This window comes from Mandrillus leucophaeus, unplaced genomic scaffold, assembly GCF_000951045.1.
Source record: "Mandrillus leucophaeus isolate KB7577 unplaced genomic scaffold, Mleu.le_1.0 Scaffold59, whole genome shotgun sequence".
NCBI classification, from domain to species: Eukaryota; Metazoa; Chordata; class Mammalia; order Primates; family Cercopithecidae; genus Mandrillus; species Mandrillus leucophaeus.
In genome coordinates this window covers 1,476,062-1,503,120 of record NW_012106363.1, presented here as the reverse complement: position 1 = coordinate 1,503,120, position 27,059 = coordinate 1,476,062, and the positions used below count along the sequence as shown (strand labels likewise).

The following is a 27,059-nucleotide window of genomic DNA, read 5'->3' as shown; positions in this document are numbered from 1 at the left end:
TTTTTTTTTTTTTTTTGAGATGGAGTCCTGCTCTGTTGCCCGGTCTGGAGTTCAGTGGTACTACCATACTTCACTAAAGCCTCAGACTCCTGGGCTCAAGTGATCCTTCCACCTCAGCCTCCTGAGTAGCTGTGACAACAGGCGCACACCACCAAAGGATATAAATTTCAATTAAACAGCAGGAGTAAGTTCAAGAGATCTATTGTACACCATGGTGACTATAGTGAATAACAATGTATTGTATACTTGAAAATTGCTGAAAGAGTAGATTCTAAGTGTTTTTAAAAATAAGAATGTGAGGTAATACATATGCATAATTAGCTTGATTGACCTATCCCACAATGTATACATAAATCAAAACATAATATTACATATGATAAATATATACTATTCTTATTTTTAAATTAAAAAAAAATTACAACAACTTGCCCCCAAGAGCTGTGGAAGCTATGGAAAGGCGGACTCAGAGGAAGACGCTGCAAGAGAGATGGTTTGACTGGAGAGGCACTGAGCATGACAACAGCAGGATATGGTCCAGATGAGGCAGACAGTAAAGCACATGGGGGGCTAAGAAAATGGACTTTGAAAGAGGACTGCCTAAACTGGAATCCCCGTGCCACAGAGTGCCACTCCTGCAACTGTTGTGAGCTATGTGAGTCAATTCTTCTAAAGTGCTAAGCACAGTAAAGGAGAAAGCAGGTGTGTTGTACCTGTTAACTGCTATATTATTCTGAATAATTAGAATGAAGACCAATATCTGACTTCTGGGTTTCTGACTTATATGTGGGGCACAGCAACAGGGAATGAAGGCACAGTGAACTTGCAGAATTCGGCATCTTTCCTCAGGCTCTGGTCATCTGAGCACACTTGGTTTTAGTGAAGTTAGCCTCTAGGCAGTTCTAGAATCAAATTTAGGGAGGATTTGGGGCCCTAAGCCTAGAGATTCCAAGGTCCTTGTATAGGTTAACACAACAGAAATGCATGTACCAGGTACGGAAGAGAGGGCCCTCATCAGGACTAGGGTACAAACTGGGGATTTGGTCCAGACACAGGTGATACCTCGTGGCTCAACTGACGCACGGGACCACAGTGAGACAGCAGCAAGAGTACCTTGGAGCAGAGCCTAATACATGGGGTGGAATTATAGGGCTTAAATCAGTGCTACCTCTTCTCAGGAGCAGCCCAGAGGACCATGGGCAGGCTGAGAATGCAGATAAGGATTTTATGACTCCGAAGGTAAGGAAAAGTTGGGAGTCGGGCTGGACCTAATCCATGTTGCATGGAGCTGCTTCACTGCCCTGCCCGGGCCTCACCTTCTTGGTGAGCAAGCAATCTGGTACCATGCCCTTTGGTGAAAGCAAGCATGGAACAGGTGACTGACCCTGGGGAGCAAAAGCCAAGCTGTCATTCATCACAGCCCACGGTGCAAACCTCTAAGGAAAGCCTTGGAGCCTCCAGTGCACCCAGCAGTGGGGCATCCATCCTCTGGGCAGGGAGCTTCAATTCATACAGCAGGAGAGCCACAACATAGCAGGAGACACACAGAAGGCTTTTAAATGTCTATTTTTTAAATAGACATTTAGCAAAGCAGGAGAGAAACTGTCAGAGATCCGCAATTCTGAGTTTAATCTGGAAAGTCAGGGAAGAGGTGGAAGGAAACAGAAAATGGGAGACTGAAAGAAGAGGCTTCAGGATTTGGGGAAAGCGAAGCAAAAAGTGGTAACAAGAAAAAAAACACAGTTGCATATCAGAAACTGCTCAAGTCTCAAATCGACATTTACAGAGAACGCTATTTTCCATTTTTCCGACTGCTCTATGCATTTGACAAATTTTTACTTGTTCTTAACTCTAGCTCAAAGTTCACCTCCCTTAGACAAAGCCATACCCTCTTCTGGCCTCTGTTTTAATAGATACAATGTTTGTAATAGCATATTTTAAAATATTATGCAATGAATTGTGACTCTGGATATTATAGCCACTCATCATTTTCTTGAGGATATTTATCCTTATATCCCCAGGCCTTAGTAAAGTTCCTGGCACATATTAGCTAATGCTCAATTAATGATCACTAAATGAATAGAAGATTAAAGAATGAAGAAAGAACGAAGGAGGGAAGATGCTTTATGACTGTACAGGGTGCATGCGAGGGGAGGCAGGAAGTGAGATTTATAAAGGTGTCTTAGCATATCATGCTGGTGATGTGCACCAAGCTAAGCATTTCAGCTTTCAACCACTGGCAAGGTAGCATAATAAAAGGTTGTAAAGCAGAATGTTTCAAAGAGCTGTTCCCCCAGTGCCATCTTCACTCCATACGTTATTAATCTCATTTCTTCCCTACCTCGAACTAATGTGCTCACATCCAAAGGTTTGACATATATAGACTCATTCAAAACAAAATGTTTCAAGTTCTCCAGAAAATAATCCTAAACCTCAACTTCTCCAAGAAATAATCCTAAAATAATCTCCCATCTTTGTTCCTCAGTACTTTATTCTTAACGTATTGTAACCTTGTACCTATTTATTTGTCCCTTGGGAGGTGATGGTTTTCTTTAGGAGTTATGAGTGTACTTTCTAGTCTCAAACTTGGGTTCAAAGCCTAGCTCATCCACCCACAAGCTTTGTGTCTTTAACTAAATTATTTAATATTACTGAGTCTCAGTCTGTTCACCTCTATAGGCATGATAAAGAATGCCTATCCACATGATTTTTGTAAGAATTGAAGGCTATTGTAAAGTTTAAACATGAACTAAACCATCAATACCAGCAGCTAGTGATAGTGGCACTGCCAATATTAGTTAACAATAATAACAGTAGTAAGTTTGTTTGTTCTTATGCCCTGGTATACTCTATGGGAGAAAGAATTGTCTTCTCTTTCTTGGGTTATTATTTCTTTTTCTCTCCCCTCCTACAACTGCATATCTGCCTTTTCCCTTCACAGTATTTTGCAATTCTCTGTGTGACTCAAAGCAGGGTGCAGGTTACGCATGACAGCTGCCTCTTCCACTGTGCCCTTGCACCGTGGATGTCACTGCCATCCACACCATGCATGAGCCAGAACCCTGGTTTCTTTCTGACTCACCATTCTCCCTCACCCCCTCCATACACAGTTCATCAGGCTCTGTTAATCCACATCCTGAACAGCTCCTGATGCTGGTCATTGCTCTCCACGTGTGCCATCACCTTCAACAGGTTACCTGCATCTCCAACCCAGACTGCCACCAGAGCCTCCTGACTGCCCTTGTGAGGTCGCCTGTGAGAAATAAAAATGGAATCCTAAGCCCCCCCACCAACTGAACGGACCCTCTATTTGCCAAGGGGACCCCAGAGTAACCTTGAAAATTGAGTTCTCAGCAATGACAGGATGAGAGGTCAGACGTGCCTCAGTGTACCCCTCCCTTGCTAACCGTGTTAGGCTTTCCTCCGTAAGGGATGAGCATAACTAGCTCTTTGGAAAGACTCCACTTTTGATACCAACCAACCACCTGATGCTGCTTCTCCTTTTTTTGCCTGAGATAAGACCACTGACCACGCAGTGGTTCTGGCCAGCCTACAGAGAATGTGTAGTAAAGGCTTTTGTGTCCTCTGCTTCACCTTTTGACATCAGAGAGCTTAAAACTCCACCCTTGGATCATGCTAATGCTACCGTTTTTTTGTACATCGGACCCATGAATGAGCATGAAGCTCAATTGCACAGGACCACATTTCTCCTTTCATGAATATTCATGACTCCGCCTATAGCTTATTAAATATGTATATTCGGCCACCCTGTTCAGCACATGCTCCTATTCCCTTTGCCTCTCCCTTGAAGTGTCTGTTTCTAGCTTCTGGCAAGAGGCTATGCTTCCTAGCCTGTGGAAATGGGCACCCTGCAGGCTGCAATGCTTTATGAGAAATAAAGCTGTTTTCCCAAATTTATGAATCTTGTCATTCTTCAGCTGATACTTGTCTCCCCTCTCTGCTTCTCATTCCTGCTCAATTCTCCACTCTGTAGCTCGAGAGGTCTTCTTAAAGCATAACTATGATCATGTGAAACTCCCACCCTAAGGCCCTCTCCTGGCTTCCCATTGCTCTTAGCATACACATGCAACTTGTTAAACATGGCTGTTTAATAATCATGCTTATTATCTGTGCTGGAGCCATACTGACTTTATATCAGGCCCCCTCTTTCCATAGGCTGTTGTTGTTTCTTCCAACAAGCTCTCCAAATAAATCAGCCTTGCACAATACTGCCTTAAAACCAAAGTTAAGTCCTGAACTCTGGACTAGCAAGGTCTCTTTTTAGTTCAGGATATTGTATGTCACTGATGTAAAGCACTGTGTGGAGGCAAGTCTCAGAGAAAAAGACGAGGCTGGCAGAATATAAGAGAAAGTGACGGATGGAGGAACTGGATGCCTAAAAGCACTTCATTTCACTTTTCTAAATGTGCCCTGTCAAAATGAAGGGAGCAGACCCAGTAAGGCTTAAGTTAGTGGTTGCACAATAAAGTAGAATATTTATCTTCGCTCTGGAGCTGCAGACCATTAACATTAGAAAACACCACCAGGTCTGTCTCCTAACATGCCTGGGGCCCTCGGAATGGGGAGGATCCTGATTTAATGAGCAAGTTACACCATCTGTCAACAGGACTGCTGAGAGGTAATTCAGCCAACAGCAGTTCCCAGAATTTAAGGAGCAAAACACTTGGGTGCTATTTGTGTAAGACATGGCCCCTAGCTTCACGGTCATGGAATCCTATGCACCCTAACTACTCAGACTGGGAGTGAAGGGTGCTATCTGTGTGTCTTGCTCACAGTCCAGCCAGCTTCAGCTTTTTTGTGTGGATGCTTGATGAGCTTTGCAGAAGGGAGACATCCAGCTAGAAATAGGGTCCTGGAGAGTTCCGTCTGTCCCTTTCTGAGCCTAATAATTTCCCGCAAGAGGCTACAAAAGGTATTAACATAAACAAAATCATTGGCCGAAGTATTCACACTGTTATGGACGGAGGGAAGGAGGTGATAGGGGAGAGTAGATTTCATGTATATTCCTTGTGAGATGTGATTTTGAAATGGAAATAATCTAACAGAATAAATTTTGCACCTAGATTAGTGAAGGCAACATAGAGTTGTTTTGGAAAATACCTCAGTTGTAAAATAATGTGAACTTTTACCAAATGACCTGGTAATTAATATTCAAATGAGGAATTTTTCCCTATAAAAATTAGTCAACTTGGAAATTATATAAATTCTTCTTCTGTATTTGTATAGCTCATTTTATAATACCTATTAAATTTTGAGGTTTACTTATGTGGGGATTTTTTTTTTTTCACACACACATGTGAGTCCCTGGGCCAGAGCTTGGCACACAGGGAGGAAGGGTGGCAAAAGTGTATGGACCCAAAAGTCAAATAACTGGAAGTTCAAATCCCAGCTCTCTTACCTAGCAATATGAATTTGGTCATATTTCCTAAGCCTCAGCTTCCTCATCTGCAAAATGGAGAGAACAACTATCCATTTCTCCCAGGGTTGATGTGACAATTAAATGAAATAAATAATATAAAATATTACTATTATCTGTAACACACAGGAAGCACTCAATAAATATTGACTACTGTTAGATAAATATTGACTACTGTTAGATATTCAAGTGAAAATATTCATTTCAGTATAATGCTTTTATGCATAAATTGTGAATCATCTCAACATCCTAACTCCTATTGTTCAAAACAAACAATATAAATTTGGGGTAGGATTTGATATGAAGAGACAACTGAAAATCAGCTCAATATAAGTCTGGTATCTGTGAATTTCTTGACCGTTAGCTTTGAGTCTTACTCTCTTATTCTCCTTTGAAGCCATAGTATCTTTCACAGTGCTTGGCACTCAACTCCAGTAAATATTTATTTAATAAACGGAACATTTATTGAATAAATCATGGGGTGAATAAAGTGGGCGAACAATCTGAACGGTCACAAGCAATTTTACTTAGCTTGTTCACCCAACTTAGCTTTAGGACTCTATTAGAATGCTCTCAAAAGGTGGAGAGCACTGGATGTGGGAAATATTAATAATTTTTCTAGCTTTCCTTCACAGCAGCTGTGGTGGACATTTGTCATGCTCCCTGGACTGTCATCACACTCTCAATGCCTATCCTATGTGCATCAGTTTCCTATTGCTGCTGTAACAAATTACTACATATTTAGTAGCTTAGAACAACACAAATGTATTATCTTACAGTTCTGGAGCTCAGAAATCTGAAATGAATCTTAAGGGGCTAAAATCAAGGTGTCAGCAGGCATGTGTTCTTTCTTGAAGCTCCAGTGAAGAATTAATTTCCTTGTGTTTTCCAGCTACTGGGGACCTTTTGCATTTCTGGTAACTCCCTTCCTTCATCTTCCAAGTGCATCAATCCAACCTCAGCTTCTGTTCTCACATCTTCTTTTTCTGATTCTGATCATTCTGCCCCTCTTTTATAATGACCTTTGTGATTACATTTGGCCCACCCAGATAATCTAGGATAATCTCCCAATCTCAAGATCCTTAATCATGAATGCTAAATCCCTTTTACCAGTAAAATAACCATATTCACAGGTTCCTGGCATTAGAATTAGGACACGAACATCTCTGGGAGGCTATTCTTCAGCCAGCTCACTATGTTCGGAGTTTTTTCCTGAGTTTTGTATCCAGTCCCACCCAGATAGAATCCTGTACTTTACTTCGGACAGGAGGCATGTGACTGAATTTAGTCATGCAGATGCCTGAGATTATCGTTCTAAAGTGAACAGCATGAGGAAGCAGATTTGATAACAAATCCATCTTCTGGTGAGATTAGTAGCAGCAGTGTCCAGCTTTCTGGATACCAATGGTGTATAGAGCTCAGTCCACACCAGCGATGAGATCTGGCTATTTCTACACAGCAGTGGCAGGAACCCTTTTCAGAGCAATGCCATAATATATCCTTGTAAGTACAGTTTCCACTTCCTATTTTTTGGCCTACCCTCAGACCCTGTGAGCACCTCAAGTGCTTTAATAAATTTTTTTTCTGCTTATAGTAATCCTGAAGGTTTTATTATTTATAACTAAGGAACCCAATGGACATCGCCTCCTGTGCTAGATTGTAAGAAGGGCCTTCAGGGCAGCTGACGGAGTGCTCCTAGAAAATTGGAAGAGCAGACAATCATTTGGGGCATCATTTAGGTGCCAAGTACTTCGTAAAAAGACCCTGAAGAAATGGAATGCAATCATTCAAACTAGGAGTTGGTAAACTGCACTGTTCTTTATAACACCTGGTGTAGGGGGAGGGGAGAAAGAGAATATCCTATGGAGGTCTGTTCTGAGACTTTGATTTTCATCTCTTCTCAATATAACAGACCAATTCAGATAGAATTCTGTTTGTGAAGGAATAGCAAGAGAGATTTTGATTACTGATTCTGGTCAGCATGGATGCACCCCTCAGTGATTTTCAAAGCGCTTTACAGTCATTAATTGTTTATATTAAATTAAATAGTCTTGGATAGCCATTAGTTTAGAAAGCAAAATTATATCTGGCTTAAAACTGCTTTTTGCCTACTGCCTCACTCGCCTCTGCATTATCTAGAACTTGCTCACATATGGCTCTTACTTTATCCATCTGTAAGAGAAGGTGATTTATTTTTCCCCTCAAAATAATGCATTTCCATCCCTCTCTCTTCAGTGTCTTCTGCTTGCAGTTTGGAGAACTCGGTTCAAATCCTAACTGTAGCAGTTAGTAGCTGGGTGACTTGAACTAGTTACTTAACCTCTCTGAGCTTCCTTCTTCTAAAAATGTTGATATTATGCTCCCAAACAGACTCATAGTGAAGATTGAATAAGTATGTGGTATGGTGGCTGAGCTCAGACTCTGGATTCAGACAGGTCCACATTCAAATCTTAGCTTACATCTTAACAGCCGTGTGCTCCCCAGTGTTACCTGGGTGCCTGTCTCCTCTCAATAGAATCAGAGATGGAGAAGAACTCCCTCATAGGGTTAGAGATAAAATGAGATAATAAATGGAGAGCACTTTGCACAGTGCCTGTTAGGTTCTAATATTACGAACAGTTAAGTGGCTGTTTGGAGTGAATTAAGGAATTATCAAATGAAATAATAAAATCAACTTCATGTTTTCAAATATCCCCCACCACTACCACCTTCCCTCAACACGGTCTCTAGTGATCTGAAATCCTTTCTAAATAATTGTTTAAAGGTTGTTACCACTAACAGAGATCAGATCTGTGTTTGCCTGCACAAGAATTGGAGAGGGACTGACTACAAAGAAACATACAGAGATTTGGGGAGTGATGGAAATGTTCCACATCCTAATTGCAGTGGTGGTTATAGGACTATATTTTTTACCCTAAACTCATCAAACCATATACTTAAAGTGAGTGCATTTTATGTTTATTGCACTTCAATAAAAGTTTATTTTAATTAATGTATTATGTGTATTCTAGATCAAGGGTTAGCGGACATTTTTCTGGGAAGGGCCAGATAGAAAGTAATTTGAGCTTCGCCGACCTTAGGCTCTGTTGCAGCTACTCAACTCTGCCACTGTGGTGTAAAGGTAGCCATCGAAAATAGATACTAGACAGTTCATAAATGAATGGGTGTGGTTATGTTTCAGTCAAACACAATTCATGAACCAAAATTTGTTTTCATATAATTTTCATGTGTCATGAAATATATTATTTCCTCTTTTGATTTTTTCCCCCAACTATCTGAAAATCTAACAACCATTCTTAGACCCTGGGCCTTACAAAGACAGGCAGTAGGCTGGATTTGATCAGTGGGCCACTGTTTGTCAGCCCCTGCTCTAGAGTTCCAAAGAGGCTTTGTTAGGCAGCGTTATGAAATCTGCTTTAGGGACTTAGTACAAATACCATGTCTAAGAGGGCTGGGAGTCCAGCTCCTGTGAGCCCTGCTGGGTCTTTGCCAGAACCCACTCCCTCTGTGGCCAGCCTAAGCCGCTGCTTCTTGACTTCAATTTTGCCATCTGTGCAGATAGGACAACAGTCATCTTTCAGAGCCCGGTAAAGCTCATTGAGTTTGTTATTCGAGAGAAAATGCTCTATCCAAGTGCAAAAGCTGATCATGGCCTGGGTTATGAGTCTGGCCTGTCTCAATCATCAGGGGGAAAGGTTTGATTTCTCAGGTTGTCATTCCTAAAATTGCTTGTTCTCCAGGTGATGTTCTTATTTCTGAATATGGTCTGACCTTCGTTCCCCAAAGAGAAGGGTTATTTTTTCAAAGAGCTGGCAGAAGCAAAGTACTCAGAAAGCTTGCTCCTTCCCTGCCAAACTGGCATCCCAGCGCAAACCATGCTTTAGGGGAGGGTGGCTTTCCCCCATAATGTTTGCCTGGATGGGTCCAGAGCTACTCTAAGCTCCTCTGAGAGCAAAGGGAGCTTTATAAATGCAAACCAGCACAAACTGAGGTTTCTTGTTTTTGGTTTCTGAGAGTAGAAGGTGCTTGAAGCATTTTTAGGGTAGTAAAATGGCCAAGGTATCCACAAAAGTCAAGATAGTTCAGAGGTTCCTGAAGCTTCAAAGCTTTTAAAAATTGACTATTACATGTAAAATTCAATCAATCCTTTATTGAAGAAAAAATTATTATCCAGGCACCCAGTTTATCCTCCTACCTGTTGGAAGCATGAAGAAAAAATTATTATCCAGGCACCCAGTTTATCCTCCTAACTGTTGGAAGAATTTGATTCAATCGTTTCTCACAATTTTTTTTTTTTTTAAAGCCAGATAATAAATGTTTTAGGCTTTGCAGGCAGTATGGTCTCTGTTGCAATTACTCAACACTGCTGTTTTGATGTAAAACAAGTCCCAGACAATACATCGATGAATGAGCATGACTGTGTCCCAATACAAGTTAGTTTTCTAAGTTGTAAATAAACAGGTTGTGGGCTGGATTTAGTCCACAGGCTATTGTTTGCTGAGCTCTGGTCTGAGTTGTGTTATATCTAGAAGGGACTAGGTCGGTTAGGGAAGAGAAAATAAAAAACCTAAACCAGCAGAGACTACTGGTGAGAATGTGGAAAAACCTATTATTACGGATTGGAGAGTAAAACCCAACCAATGAGGATGTTGCATTAGGAGTAGGGCGGGGATACCCTAGATGAATCCTGGCCATGGTGAATTTTCCTGATGAAAGTAGAAAGGCAGCCAGTGGATGGGCAGCGCCGGGGACAGGAAGAGCCGATGGGGCATTGTGGGGAGATACTGCTGCTGGCTGGACTGCTCATAACAGTGTCCACAAAGGAGCCTCTGGTTGAACATGTAAGAACCTATGAGTAAGCCACATAGGATTCAGGTGGGTCAAAACAAGGTAAAAACCACAGCATGAGCAAAAGCACAGGGAAGTATCTGCAAGGTGCTGCATAGAATCCTGAGTTGGCAAGTTGGAGCAAAGTTGGAAAGGTCAGTCTATGGCACATCATGGAAGACTTTAAAACATCACTTTCAACAGTGTGAACTTTTTATTTCTAAGAGTCAGTGACAGGTACTGAAGGTTTCTGAGCTCATATCCCCTACAAAGCAGCCAACTCAAATAGTCTTCCTCCTTTACAAAGAGACTATGGTTGGCTGCATCTCACATGTTATGAATTTGATGCTAATACCAAATCACATTTATTAAGCCATTATTATCTGCCTGATAATACTGTACTAAATGCTTTACTTTCCTATGTCATTTAATAATGCTTATAAGAAATCACTGATGGGGTTATTTTTATCTCCATTTTACAGATTAGAAAACTGAGATACATAAGAAGTTAACTTACCCAAAGCCAACCAGCTTGTAAGAGGCAGAGTGTGGGTTTAAATGCAGCTCTTAATCATTCTCAACTCAAGCTATATGGCATCTCAGTGGATTTAAACATATTTCTGCATTTTAACAGTTAAATAAAACACTTTTAACATCATTTCTAAATTGTTTCTCCAGTGTTCCCTCTCCTCAAAAATCCCCAATACTATAATTACATTTGTCATCTTTTTATCTTCCTAAGAAATACTTTTTAAGATCATCAGATTAATAATAAAATATTTTGTAAATTTAAATTTTGTTCAAGTTTCATACAAACCCAGTGCACTGATTTAGCATTAAATCTTAATTTCCATCAATGGCAAATCTATCCATCTATGTGTATAATTATTTTCACATTATTTGGGTTACATTTTAGGAGGCTATTGCTTTGATGAACACAAACCATATATTTATCTAACATGAATTTTTGGCCAAACACAAAAGTGTGATAAAATTTTAAATAAGTTAGGACGAGTTCATGTCCTTTGTAGGGACATGGATGCAGCTGGAAACCATCATTCTCAGCAAACTATCGCAAGAACAGAAAAGCAAACACCACATGTTCTCACTCATAGGTGGGAATTGAACAATGAGATCACTTGGACACAGGAAGGGGAATATCACACACCGGGGCCTATTGTGGGGTGGGGGAAGTGGGGAGGGATAGCATTAGGAGATATACCAAATGTAAATGACGAGTTAATGGGTGCAGCACACCAACATGGCACATGTATACATATGTAACAAACCTGCACGTTGTGCACATGTACCCTAGAACTTAAAGTATAATAATTAAAAAATAATAATAATAAAAATTTTAAATAAGTAAAAAATGCTTATATAAATGAAAGCTTAGAAAGAAACAAATCAGAATATTAATAATAGTTGTATTATGGTTATGTGATTATAAGTGATCTGTTTTTTCTCTTTTTTCCAAATTATTTTAAATTGGATTATGTTAGTGTTCAAATTTTAAAATATAATCATGTGAAAAATGTTCTTTTTAAAAAAAGAGAGGTTATAAAAATAATACATTGGGAACTAATCAGCAACTAATGAAATAATGCCCAAATGCAAAAAGTGATGATGTTCCATGAAGGTTCCATGTACCTAAAGCAACTGGATCTCATTAAATCCCTGGGACCTAAAATCAGGCTAGCTGGGGTGGGTCTATACTCAGCTTCTCTAAGTACAATCAATTTAAGAGAAACAGGAGTAGAGGTTTAGTGGATTAGTCACAGCAGGCCATTAATCTCTGCATTCTCAGTTGTAATCCAGCCTCTACCAACGAGATTGGAGGAAAAAAATCCCACAAAAAAAACAAACACCGGGAAAAGCTCTAAAGCAGGCTCCCTAGAGACAGACATACTCAGGTCACAGTTTGCTTGTCTTTACTTAACATCAGTACAGTATTTATCATCTGTCCTATTTCTTGTTGATTTTCCTTTCATGCCTTTTGCTGAAATGCTCAGATCAGATACATTTGAAAAGGAACCATACCGCAATCCCAGGAATAGCTCAGCATTTAATTATCATTTAAAAAAATCCTTCTGTCAAGTGAATATGAAACACAAATCAAAGCTATGTTTTCATGTTGCAAATAGGTTGAAAAAAACATGGGTAAGGTTATCATAAACACAAATTAGTGCTTGGGGAAGCAGGTAAAACTGAGCAATGAAAAGGAAATAGAGTAGCCAAATTTCAGTAAAAATGAGTGACAGTTTCAAAAATTGCAGGGTAAATAGTATCTCTTTTATCATAAATGGATTAGACCATAATAATACCTCACTTCTTTACTGCTCTGGCAAATGACCTAGAATTTGCTAATGTATTAAGTGGGAAAAAATAAGCAGCAAATTCCTGAGCCATGATTCTATTTATGCCACTACTGTCAAGGCCGAATATTTATTGGATTACATGAGACCACATGTCTACATGAGAGGTTTTGATAAATTTAAAGTGCAGTTGTAAACTAAAAATAGGTGGCATTAATTTCTTAATTTTTAAAAAATTATTAAAGGAACATATGAGCCAGACCCAGTAAACTGTCTCTGAAGATGATGCTATGAAAAGACATCATTATCTCCCTTTTTATTACCTTTAAAATATTCCCCAAACATTCTAGTTTCCCCTAGTGAATCAGATGCAACCAACCTTAACTGATTACGTGCTATGTGCAGACATTGTGCTAAACATTTTCACATGCATTGGCTCATTTAATCGCCATGTTTTACATGATATTGCCAAATTCCTTCCTAATTTTGCTCCATGTGTCTTTTATTATTTTAGCTTCAGCCATAACGAAAGCAAAAGCCACCATTTATCAAGTGCATTCTACGTGCCAAACACCAGGCTCCACATTTTTTTATTTCAAGCCCGCTTAACTCCAAAGATAGGTGTTATTACGTCCAATTTACAAATGAGGATACTGACACTTAGAGATGTTAAATAACTTCCTAAAGTCACACAATAAGAAACAGCAGAGTTGAGGTTACATAGTAAAACAATGTATAATATTTTCAATGAATGCTCTTCAATAAATCTGTAGCAGTCAATGATGACCCCTAGACCCTTTCCTAGTGTTGCACTAGAGGGTGACAAGGTAATCTTCAACAAATATTATTTGGGTTATTTTTCTCATAATGTCTTATCTTATGATTGCCCATCTAGAAAGTCATTTGCCACTTTTCTGTTCACTCAAGTCGTGAAAGATCTTCCCATATTTTCATCTTGTTGCCTCAACATTTCAAAGACTGGGTAAGTTTAGCATGAATAGCAAATTTGAACAACTTTCTGTAAAAGTCTGTTAACATACTAAAGTTCCCAAGTTGGAAAGGGACCTAGAAACTACTTACTCCAATATGCTTAACCTGTTTAAAAAGAGAAAACTGGCGCCAGAATAGTAAAATTAATTCCTCTATGCTACAGAAGTAGCAGTGGCAAAACTAATGCTAAACACATGTCCTAACTTCCATCCTAGTCATCTCTTTAGCAAATCACCTAATTCTAGCTTTCCTATAATGTATAAAAATGTCCTCCAGGAACAATACTTAAGAAGGTTTAAAATTCTAGACCTAGAAAAGGTATTTGTTTATTCTTAACCACGGCTTCCTGTCTCTGATCTAACTTGTTATGCAAAATAACATCTTGAATCCCATAGCTATTGAGGTTTGTTTAATAGATTTTGAGGTAAACCATTGCTGAAATGATCTTTGAAAGATTAGTCAGTATTCTATATACTTGCTTACTCTCTCAAGGAATTCAAGCACATTACTAGAGCCTCATAAACAGGTTATACTTTACTTTCGGATATAATACAGTAAAACGATAAGGAACTTCATACTGTTTGACCTAATAATCACAATATTGAGATTATTTTTTAAAATAATTCAATAAATATCTACTTGGATAAAAACAAATGCCAAAAAATGTCATAAACTAGAAACAACATATATGCTTAAAAGCAAGGGAAAAGTTAAATATAAATAATGCGATTTTAGATGAATAAACTACTCTGGAAATATAAGAAAAAAATGCATATTAAAGTAGTAGATACTAGCTAATTGTTCACAAACCATTTTCCCTTTGCTCCTGGCTACAAGGCTAGCCTACAACTCTCCAAGTGCTTTAAAATAAGATGTTAATGGGTGCAGCACATCAACATGGTACATGTATACAAATGTGACAAACCTGCATGTTGTGCACATGTACCTTAGAACTTAAAGTATAATAAAATAAATAAATAAGATGTGGCTGGTTGGGCACTTTGGCTCATGCCTGTAATCCCAGCACTTTGGGAGGCGGAGGCAGGAGGATCACTTGAGGTTGGGAGTTTGAGACCAGTCTGACCAACATGGTGAAACCCCATGATAAAAAAACAAAAATAAAAATAAGATGTGGCAATGTGACTGACCAGAAAGGATGCCCACAGCTTTCCTTCTTGGCCCACAAAAACCCCTCCCGTGGTCTTCCTCTACACATTTTTTTCCCCATCTGGTGATATCGATGCCCAGGAAAACTTTAGAAACCACAGGAGGTAGCAGAGCCCCCATCAACCTTGAGACTCCAAGTCACTACTAATGACATAATTTTTTTTCTTGTATCTCTTTCCTCTCACCAAGCACCTACATGCCCACACACATACATTGACATCTATTGGACAATTAATGCAAATAAGAAGTAAGCCTGCATTGTGTTATGTCACTGAGATTGCAGAGTGTATGTGTCAGGGTTCAGGATATCCTGAACTGACACAACTAGGAAGCAACATGGGAAAATATTTAAGATACAAAGTTTCTTTTTAAAGTACAAATGGAAAAGTTACAGTTTCAAAATTTAGTAAACAAAAATTTGGTCTATGGGGAATAATTTTTTTCCTAAATTTTTTTCTAATATTGTATCATATTTGGCATAAAATACACTCATTGATTCCTGGCTTCACTCACGTCTGTGACACTAAAACACTTTGCATATACAGTCCCTGTCTTGCAAGGAGCACTGGTCAAGAAAGAACATCTCAATTGAATACATGATTGGCCTAAACAACCAAGGCATAAACACAACTGTCATTCATTAAGTTATTCAACTTGTCTTACTTTGGATGTGACACATTATATGCCTTTACCTGGCTTAGTCAAGCTCTCATTTCAGCAGTTCTGAAAGCAGATTTAAAAAAAAAAAAAAAAAAAAAAAAAAAGCCTGCACTAACTTATATAGTTAAAATAGCACGTGGCTCTCATTCAGCCAATAAAACTCAGTGCTAAAACAAAACTAAAACTAAAAGGCCACAAAGAACTACACCACAGTGGAAAAATAGGAATGAAACTTGTTACAGAAATAAAACATAATGACTTCACTACTTTGTATTCCACTCTACAGGGTTTTGAATCAGTGTAACTTAGAGCCAATATCATTATGGTGCATTATAAGACTTAGACATCAAGTGACATATTTCTATTCACACCCAGGTCATACAATAGAAACCTGATACTCACCAATGTCTCACTTTAAAATCCCCAAACATCCACTGAGAAATTAACAATAAGGCCCCTTTTTTTTCTATAACTCCTTTTTATTTTTTTTCCGTAATTAAGATTACAAGCAAACAACATTATTATCCAATTGACCATTTCCTCACAGTTGTAAAGATTAACCAGGTGATTACAGGGTGAATTCACAGCCAAGGACAGCAAATCCACTCCATTCTTTCAATTCCTTGGCTGCCAGCTCTTCTCTGGTAAGAACTAGTCAACTACACCACAATTCTGTTACAGAAGGCCAGAGGGGAAGTAATGTTTTCTGACACAAGACTGAAAACACCATAGAGACCACAGTAATTTCCTGTATTGCTCTGCATCAAGACTAAAAAGTGGGGTAGGCTATTCTCCCTCAAGCACTCTAGTTCAACACTAACTAGGGAACAGTGAGCTTACTAAAGTGTTGTTTCCTCCCAAGTAGGAACTTGGTAAGAAATACCATACATGTTCTAAGCAATCTCCTCAAGAAGGAACAGAGATGACATGGAGAAAAGAATGACAGTGTATTCACTGATCTTTAATTGTCCTAGTTCAAACCTTTGGTATGGTGTCATAAATACAAAAAGAGCCAAAATACATTTTAAACAACTATAAAGTGCCCCAAATAAGGATGATTTGTCAAATGAAATATGAGTCAGAGCAGGGACTAGAAAACTATCAAACATATTGCTCATTGGGAAGGTTCCCATTCTCTGTGACTCTGCACACTCAAAAACCTACATGCAGTAGAAGCAAGACAACAGCTGAAAGAGGTGTCATCTTCACCTCCCCTCCCTCATGGCCTCAGATCTTGTCCCCCAGTCTCCCCTGAATGTGGAAAAGCCACTCTCAATCGCTCCTTGTTATTCATTTATGTATTAATTCAGTCATTCATTATTGAGCATTTTCTAAATGCCAGGCACTGGGTTGGGTAATGGGAAAAAAACACACACATTCGTGTGTCACTACATACACATTCTATAGGGCAAAGACCATTGCTGTTTTGTTTGCTACATTGTATCTTATGCCTGGCCCAGTGCCCACCTCATAGGAGGCATTCGTTATCATTTGTGGAATAAATTAACAAATATATTAAACACGGGGAAAAAAATCTTCCATATATATTACTTTACTGTTTATTTCAAGAATCCTCTGAGGTATTTATTATTATTCTAACCTTGTGTTGGAGGACAGGCCTATGCTCCCTCAATAATTGCAGCTATCAGAATTGTTTTCCTTGAGGGTAAAAGGTAGCTGTGTGTGTAGTGAGAGAGAGGGGAGCGGAAAGAGAATATGTTGACTCACATCCTTCAGTAAATGTGTTTATTCCAACTCTGGCATTGCTGCCAAATGTGTTGCAAAGCCAGCAAGACTTGGCTCTGGAAAACTCACCTGAAAGTCACAGGCCTCATTTCCTACTGACAGCCCCTTCAGCCACCAGGCATGAAGTATTGGACAAAGTTAAAGATTAATTCTTCATTTACTGTGACGAAAGTACCACCTCTCCCAGATCAGCAGGCAAAGGCATTTGTATGCTGTCTCCTTCATAACCATTGATAATCTCTCCACTGCCATGCTGATGGCCCCCTAATGCAAATGTAATCAAACCCCACACTGGCTATCCCGTTACCAGCCCAATCTTGCTAATAAACAGCAAATGTGGCTTTGTTATAAAAGTGATCCTAGATCATTTCTCATCACCCAAACCTTCCCACCCCAACCCCTCACTGCTGAAAATCCTTTAAAGTTCTGTTTAAGGTTACATGAAATAAAAACTGCAAAAAAGTTACAGAAAACCTTCACTAATCAATGAGTAAGATGATAATAGACATACTGTAAAATTCACCATCAGTCAGTAGGGTCCTGGCTTTTTTTTCCCAGGGTGTAAATATATGGCAATAAACTAAGTAAAGAGATGACATAAACTCTGTAATCTATATCTGGATTACTCCAAAGCTTCTGGGAAGCCATCTGGAACCATGGACAACACTGGAAAATGATCTGGGCCAAGTGGAGCATAGCTGGACAAGAGCCAAAGCTTTAATACTGACTGGTCTCTTCCTAATGAAGGATGCAAACTGCATACTTCCTTGGGCCTTTAAAAGATGCCTTCCTTGCATAGAGGGGCACTAGGTGATTCTTACTGACAATATTATATGCAAGGGATTACTGTTATTGAAATTACATACCTTATATACTCTTCCGTCTCAACCTCATCCATCACACTACACTTGTTAGTTGTGGCCATGTTGACTTTTTGACCGTCCCCTGAATTAATCGTGTCCTATGTCCTATCTAATCTCCCTTCCTTTGCAAATGCTGTTTCATATGTTCATCCATCTCTCATCACATCCCTCTTGGTTAATTAGCCAAAATCTTCCACAACAACTCTTTAACATCCTTGGAGACTCACCCTAAGCATCCTCTACTAACACTACTTACTCTCCTTCTCTACCCCTCCTACTTTCAGGATGAGTCAGATGTCCCTGCTCTCTTCTCCTCAAACACTTCTATACCTCTTTTTATTACAATGCCTATCACATTCTGCTGTGACTACCAATATTTAAAAAATCAGTCTCTTACTAGATGAAGAAATTTTGGAGGAAAAGGTCACCGTCTTACTTATTCTGGTTGGATTCTGAGTACCTGAAGTACAGTGTGCCCTCAATAAATGTTGAATGATTAAGGGGACAAAGAAAACCATTTCAATTTAGGTCTCTACACTCATTCTATACTAACTGAACCATAGAGTGGGTAAATTGGATATATCATTTAGTTAACCAGGGGTATATTCTGTTAAGTGAATATGTACTCTATTGGAAATAAGAGTTGAACAGAATGTAATAAGATAAAACTGCTACACAATGCTTTGTAGTGCTTCAAGCATCTGTTTTATGTCAAATAGTGTATCTATTGCTTAGCCCACAATTAATCTTCATGACACCAATGCATGTACAGATGATTCATTTCTCTTAGCCTTCATCTAATGCTAAAGACATTGTTATTATTCTTCAAGTACAAAATTGAAGACATTTGTATTTGCTTAACCTGAAAACACCAAATCTCAAAGATCAGGATAAATGAGAGCCACAACAGATTTATAAAAAAATGAATTTTTAAAAAAGTCTATCACTTAGAATGTCCCATAATGGCCTAATTGATCTATCAGGCCAGGATTTTTTTAATGGGTTTTGTGATCAAGAATAAATGTTGACAGGAAAAGAAGACAAGGAGTTGAGTTTCTAAGTAATATCTTAATACAATCAAAGTAAAAATATTAAGTTGTACACAAACCCGATTATGTCATTTTCCTTAGCTCCCCATTAGCTAGCTCCTCATAAGTGAAAGGTAAGGTCTAAGCTTCTTATCGTGGCTTACAATCTCCTTCGCACTGGCCTAAGGTTATTTTTGTAACCCCTATATCCAGTCATTTATTCCAACCCATCCACTCCATATGCCCAATCTGCCATACTTTGATATTTTGTTTTTTAAATGCCTTCTTGTCTATGAACATACTATTCTTGCCACATGATATGTCTTCTTTCTCCATGTTCTGTTGAAATCTCATGTATTCTTCTAGGTCTAGCTCATATGTTTTCTATAAATCTTTTCCCTTCCCCACTTGTATCTACCCACAACAGAGTTAATTGCTCTTCCTTTATATTTCTATTATACTTTATACACACTTCTATTTTACAGCATGTACTCTCTTGTTAAATACTAAGGACCAAGTATTGTTCATTTCTGTGATTCCAGTGCCTGGCATACAGTTTGCTGTCGATACATTTTTGTTGAACATAGAATAAATGATTAAATAATTAATTGGCATTTAGAAAAACTGATCCAAAGTGTCAACAAGTATTATTATTGATGTCAATGATGATGATGATGATAATTTTATGGGAGCAACTTCAATTTACTGAATGATTAATAACACATCAGGCAGTATGGCAGATTCTTTTGTACATTTTCTATATCTCACATTTTACAGATGAGGACTTAAGGCACACAGAACTTAAATTACTTATCCAAGACCACATAGAGAGTGAATCCCAAAGTTAGAATTCACATGTCTGCCTATCTGGGCTCTAAAACCCAGGCTTGCTCTCATATGATGTGTATTGGCTAATGGCTACTGTATTCCAGATACCACATTAGCCATTTCACAAATGGTGTTTTATTATCCTTATAATTACCTTGTAGGAACAACAACCTTGAGAGGTAAGTATCTGTTTTACAGATGAGCAAGCTGAGAGCCTACCTCCAGTCCCCTCCAGTTCACCCCCTACAGAAGAACTCCAACTCAACTGTCTATAATCTCAAACAGGCTACAAACTCTGTAAAGTACAGTGCTAGTTGTAGACATGCAACAGAAATTTAAAATCCAAAGAAATGTCAGAATTTCAAATGAATTTTAACCAAGAATCCATTGAATTGATGCAAAGATCCGTAATAAAAAAACAAAAGTCACAAAGTGAATAACCATATTAGGATACTTCATATTCTCTCAATTCAATAGCTCCCTAAGTGGGCTCATCCCAACTTTCCAGTATCTCCCAAAGTGAATCTTTCATTTCAGCTGGGACATTCTTTAGCGTACATCCTCGTTTCTATTCCTCCTCTTTGATGATGAGGTCCCCTCTGTCTCTTTCATCAAAATCTCCAAAATCAATCTCCTTTTTTTTCATGTCTAGACTTCTCCCTTCTATATAATTTATGCCAATTATTAAACAATTAGACATTATTCTTATTCATTTATATCACAATGCATTTTAGCATTACAACATTGCATTTATAATAATATCTTAACAAATAAACATTACTCATATTACATTATATCATTATAAACTGTGTGTATGTATCTCAACTTTGCTTCTATAACTGTATCTTAAGTATGGATCATATATAGTGTAAAGCATATATAGTGTAAAACAGATGCTTTACACTTGCATAATGCAAAACATGTTTATTCAAGAATAACTCTCTGAAGTTTCCTTCAGCAATGCTTTGAAATAGGCAAAGCAAATATAATTTTTATTTTATGGATGAGGACTGAGATTCTGAGAGGTCAAGAAAACTGCCCAAAGTTATAAAGGTAATGAAGGTGGAGTTGTATTGAAGGAAAAGTCTTCTGATTTCCATATTCTTTCTATAATGACTTGCTATCATACACATTTATGATACTTGGATCTCTTTTTGACCTAACCCTTAGGCCCAAGTATATAATGCTTAATTACGGTGATAAATTGAGATGTTAGTTACTGACTTGGACTGGTACGCAAACCCCTCTCCCCAGCCAAGGGACTGGCAGTCCACATTGACATTTATTTTTGCCCTTGAGATTTTATACAACTCCAAAAGACTTTCTTGACTCACTATCTGGAGAGTTTTATCTATGATGGTGGTTATCTGTCAGTAACTGGGCTATATGACATCACATGGGAAACTGGATTTAAAGAAGCCACATTGCTAAGGAGATCATCAGATAAGTAGTCATTGTAAGGGTGGGACTTTTTATTGGGGGACATTCTATTTCGAGCCATATTGAAAGCATATGTAGTTTGCCATTTTTGAGGCACTTTAAAGTTGGGTCTATACTGCATTATAATATGCAATGGAAAGAAAAAATCTGTGAATCCCCTGGGTAATAAGTACTACATGGTTTCCAGGTAGTTTAGTGAACTTTCCAAGCCTCAACTCCATATTGGACTTACAGGGATAAAGTGGGTTACGCTCATGACTATGCACCAAAGCTTAATGCCACCAGTCTCATTTGTATGGGAAGGAAAATTAAGAGACTTTTCATAATTGTTTAGCCAAAGCTTCCTGGAAAATAAGATTTGTGCTCAATGTTATAGATGTGCTTGCTGATGATGGTTTTCTTTTTGCTTTTAAACAAGTTGATATGGAAAAAGGTAAAAGCTCTACTCCACCATGAACTAAGCCTATACAATATCAGATTTGTAGGAAATAATGACATCATTGCATGCTTACTATGTGATAGAAACTGTGCTATGTGAAAATCATTGGACACAATATCTCATTTAGTTGATAGAACAAACATGTGGTATGTGTACTATTATCTCTTTTCTACACATAAGAAAACTGAAGTTATGCCATTTTAATGTTAAGATTAGGAAAACAATGTAGGAAATATTCCTTTCTTGTAGAGATTGCTGATCCTAAGATGCTAGAGGCATTTGGGTAATAGCCTCATCTGTTTGATTGACAGGGTAATGTACAACTCAAATGCTACCTTAATTCTAGCTCTAAACTGTAATCATCTTAAACTTTTACTACCAAATTCTCTAAGACTTACATTCATTTAACCCAATTTATTCTTTCAGAGACATCAATATAAAAAAAATTAAGTAAAAATATTTGAAAGGAATCTTGAACCAAAACGTAAATGATATACTGAATTTTGACTCCGGTAGACCTGGATGTGAAACCTCTAGGCTGAAGCTCTGTGGGCTTTGGTTGCTATATCTATAAGATTGTCCCACAAATTCTAAGAATAGATGAATTAAATATGTGCAATATATGTAAAATGTGTGAAAATGCCACATAATTCAAATGGTTGTTGATGTTATTATTATGAATAAACTGACAAAGAAGTAAAGTTACATAAGGAGGAAGTAGGATGCGTTGTATAAACTAAATTAGGCAGCTCTTGTCTGACCAGGAAATTCTCTCCTCATGCTGCTAAGCATACATTCTTGCTGATCTGAGCTGCTTTGGTAGGAGGGGAATGGTGCTCTTGCAGTACACAGAAAAATCATTCTGGTTCTCTCTCTTTAACTCTCTGATCTCTTCATAGACCCTGGATGCCTTACATTTTCAGCAAAGTGAGATCTGAGTTTAATGGAAAGCCAGAAGAACTCCCAAATCATGCCCTTTAGCCTAGCTGTGTTGCATTAAGTAGCCAAAGCTGATGTGATCTCGCAAATAAAAGACATATGTGCTACTGACCCAGCATCTAGCTAAGCCTGGCCAAACAGTCCCATTTTCCAATAGTTTCATCAAAACCAAATTATTAGTGCAGAACCATCAAACATGCCAAGTCCAGGTGTCTGTACTTTAAGCAATATATCCAAATAGGCCCATGGAGAAATTTGAGGGTGGGTTAGAGGAAGTATTGGAACCTTTGGTTAACAAAACACTAAGCCACAAAGCACCAGTGTGTTCCTGAAAGCAAATGCCACCAAATGAAATTCAGTCAATATATATTCCATACGACAAATCTACTACCAACATTTTCCTTCTGTAAAGTGTTTAGACTGCAGACTTCTACTAGCCTTTTCCAGCCTGGTGTTTCTCAGTAATGGAGCCAACTCTATCAGTGCTTTAAGTATCAATGTCTGGTAACTCTGTAAGGATTAGCACCCATTTAGTGGTCAGGAAAATTCATTCCAAGATGCTAAAGAGGTGCTTTGTTTTTAATTTTTTTTAATTTAAGATTTAGCAGATTCTATGATCACAGGGTTATGTTCCTTTCAGTAGAGCTCAGTCATGAGTAAATTAAAACTGCAAATCATGGAGACAGAAAAGAAAGATCCACTAAACTCTCTCAAAGCCACAATTATTCAACCTTAGTGCATTGCATTTCCTATACATTCTAAGGCTGCCAGATGGAAAAAGAATGGAGTCTGAGTCTCCCAAACTGTAGCAATTGTGAGTCATAATCATATTACTAATAATAATTCTCACATACATGGGCATTATTAAATGAGTGGCTCTGCTTACAGGAGGATGAGGCCATCCTGACCATGGAGAAGAAATGGCCTTTTAAAGTTGTTTATGGATGTGTAAAATAGAGTATATGATGTTGCATCCCTGCCTAAATGTCTTCATAAAGTGCAAATTAATGCAGATCCTAACTAGGCATTTGGAACGCTAACCTAGTTTTCTGTGTTTAGCTAATAGCTAGCAATTTTGCTTACACTTTTATCCTCTCATTACAGAGCAATAATGATTATTTAGTAAATACATGTGAAAGGCCATGTACTCCATAGCACTCCTCCTGGGTTGGAAATAACCCCCCTCCTAATGCTTCCATTTGAATAATTTAGTTGCTGATACACCAAATCAAATATAGCTGTGACAGGTATCCCACTAATGCTTTTTTTGGAGGCTAAGATCAGACCCTTTCTCAGCCTGTTCCCCTCGGTGATTGCCTGGCCAAACTCAGGGTAAGGGCTGGGGACAAAGAGGATGCTGGAAGAAATCCAGAGCCTTAATCAATGTTAACCCTTTATAAATCTTAAAGGTACTCAGATGGCTTGTCTGATTTGAAAATTATTAATGATACTGGGGAGAAGTAAGGAAAGGCTATTTTATAACTAGTCAAATATTCCGGAACAAGAGAGAGAGTTTGAAATAGACATGTAGAAGAGAAAGATGTAAAATATGGCCTTGTGAGATGCCACCCAGTTCATATCTGGACATATGACTGATACAAACCTTTACAAGTCACTTGAGAATTTTTACTCCTAGATGCAGAATGGAATAATAGAAGTCCCACTAGAGGAGTTGGGGTGACCCCAGGGCACATTTTCTTGTCTGCCAGGTACACAACACATCTCACTGATGTATCACAGAGACAAATTTCTTAATAGGATAACCAAGTCCCACATAGAATGGTTTCGGATAACAGAGTCCCATTCCTTCCCTATGAGGAGAAAATTGGAAGCGAGACTGGGATTTGGAACAGAGTCCAGGGTGAGGGCAGAACTAGGGTTGTTTTCTCCTATCAAGAATCAGGTCTGGCTTAAGGGGAGGGGATTGACAGGGTTGAAGGAAGAGGCAGGAAACATGTCTCTCCACCCTAATGCTGCTTAAATGTGGCTGCTCAAAGGGGCAATATCCTGCTCTCCTCTTCTGATGACTTCATGGGAAGTTGGCCGAGTCCCCAGTTCTGCAGAAGGAATGCAGGCAGAAGGCAGCACTACAAATGGGCTTTTCCTTGGGTGCTCAAGTGGCAGGTGTGAAGGGAAATGGGGTGGGTGCCTTCAATGGGAGGAGCCACGGAACTGGGGAATACTGCTGGTCCAGGGGCTTTCCCCTTTCCCTCCCAGCTTCCTCCCATCCCCAATTCCCTGCACCAACGAAGACACTGCTCAAAAACCAGAACCCGTCCTAACACACTCAGGCACAGGTGTCCACAAGCCCTACCTCCTTCACCTCAACACCCTGAAATCCCGTTTGCTCTTAAAAGCACAGACAGGCCCAAGTAGACTGAGAGGTCTGAGCCAGCACATCCTTGCTACTGGGAATTAAGAAACACCATGATGTAAAGTGGTATTTGTGACACTGTAGTGCTTTAAAAAGAAAATTGAGGGGTAGAGGAGGGTGTGCCAGCAGGTTTCAAAGCATCGCAATCAGTCCTGATGTGTTTGGGGAAGGCATGGAGGACATATCTGATCCCTGCTGGTACTCTCCAGTCCTGCATCCTCCCGCAGTCTCTTGAAAGTGTTTAGATACCCGGGCAGGGCCCCGCGTCCATTTTGCCAGCCAGGAACCACCGAGTTTGGGAACTTTGAAAGCCAGGGGATGGGGGTGGTGGTTGCCAAGGCTCGGATTTCGGCGCCAGAGTTCTCAGCCAGGAAAGCAGTTGAAAATCAACACCCATCTGGCTCTTCTTTCTCATCCCCCACCACTTTTTCCTTCACCCTTCCAGGACTGCACACAGATCCTAACCACCCTCCCCGTCCCGCCCCCCTGCCCCCTACACACACATTCAGACACCCTTGGGCTGAGAAGGATTTTGATTCTGAAGGCGGCAAACCCGCAGAACTGAAAGGGTCTCGCCACCCCCCTCTCCGCCCCGCGGCTAGATACAATAAAATCCCAAACACCCCAAACATCACAACATAACCCAAATCAGCCAGTGACTTCGGCGCGTCCCGTACCTGATATGCAGACGATGAAATTGGCTTGAAGAAGAAAAAGCACCTCCCAGACTATTTCCATCCTCTGATTCTCATTCCAAGTGCATCACTCGACGGGAAAACAGGGGGGGCAGGGGGGAGCCTGACACGGCACACACACATACACACGCGCACACACTTCCGAGCGAGTGCACACTCGCACTCCCACCCGACAGCCGGCCAGGGACAGTCACCCCCAAGATCAATATCGCAGTTTGAATTGTTCCGGCAAATCTCCCCTCGGGCTCGACGGATGTGCGCCCCAGATGTGCTGACACATGTCCGATGCCTCGCTGCCTCGGAGGTCTCCCCGCTCGCGTGTCTCTTCTCTTCGCACCAGCAGCGGAAACCGCACTAGCAGCGGCGGCGGCGGCGGCGGCGGCAGCCACCTGAAGCCACCAACACTGGGCTCTTCCAGCAAAAACGAGACCCCGATTCGCCTGGCGCCCCAAGAAGACATAGACGATAGCCCCCCGCCGGGCCGCGCCGTGCAATTCCGGGCTCCCGGGAGCGCGTAGCTCGCTGGCTAAGCCCAGGCAGTCCGCGGCAAGTTGCCCTCGAAGTCCGCCCCCCTCACCGGGGCATGGTCGGAGGGTGGCTGCTGCGCTCCGGGGCCGTTCTTCTCCTGCTTCCGGGGGGCGGGGAAGGAGCAGACACAGCAGACACACAGAGAAAGAGAGGCAGGGATTATTGCCCGAAACCGCCAGCCGCCGGCAGCCTCCGCCGACCCTCCCTGCTCCCCAAGTCCGCGCGCAGCCTGCCGCCTCTCAGCCGGGTTCCTGCCGTGCGTCCAGGGCGCCAAGGGGAAGGGCTGGGCCCCGGGGACTGGGGCGCGGTGGGGGCCCACGGACTCTCCAGGTCGCGCGCGCGCTTCCTGCTTCTTTGCTATTTTCCTAGACTCCCCAGAACCCCCAGTTGCCTGGCTTCCATCGCCCGCAACTAGCGCCGCTGCCGAGATTTTCCGCAATGCAACTGCAGGGGTCGTTATTTCCTCGCCTACGGATCCCGATGCTTCCCGACTCAGAGAGGAGGAGGGCAGGTGGGGGCGGGAGGAGGAGGAGGAGAAGGAGGCTCGGCCAGGTGAGCGTCCCCGCCGCCGCCGGGAGTCCCAGCGTCAGCTCCGCAGCCCGGCATCCGGGGGCGGAGGCAGGAGGCCCGGGCGGGGAGGTGCGGCTGAGCTCGGCCATGAGGAGGAGGAGGAGGCTGGGTGTTACAGCTTCAGGCCACCTTGGCCGCCGCCTCGGCCCCAGTCCCTGGCAGCCGCCTCCGCACTCCGCACCGCCCTGGCTGCCTCTGTTACCCTCCAGGATTTTC

The 27,059-nt window shown here is 40.4% G+C and overlaps 1 protein-coding gene across 2 annotated transcripts in view; it reads right to left on the bottom strand.

The window, feature by feature from the left end:
• CA10 (carbonic anhydrase X) overlaps positions 1-26,846 on the bottom strand; it is a 537,715-nt gene extending 510,869 nt beyond the window's left edge. The window contains exons 1-2 of one of the 2 annotated variants that reach the window (XM_011999214.1): positions 25,728-26,067; positions 3,080-3,250 (exon numbers count right to left, since the gene is read on the bottom strand). In XM_011999214.1, the coding sequence (XP_011854604.1) occupies positions 3,080-3,158 (79 nt within the window). In that variant the 5' untranslated portion in view covers positions 3,159-3,250; positions 25,728-26,067. Of the gene's footprint in view, positions 1-3,079; positions 3,251-25,727 lie in introns of both variants that reach the window. The other variant, XM_011999215.1, reaches the window with a different exon arrangement.
• Positions 26,847-27,059: the final 213 nt, after the last annotated feature.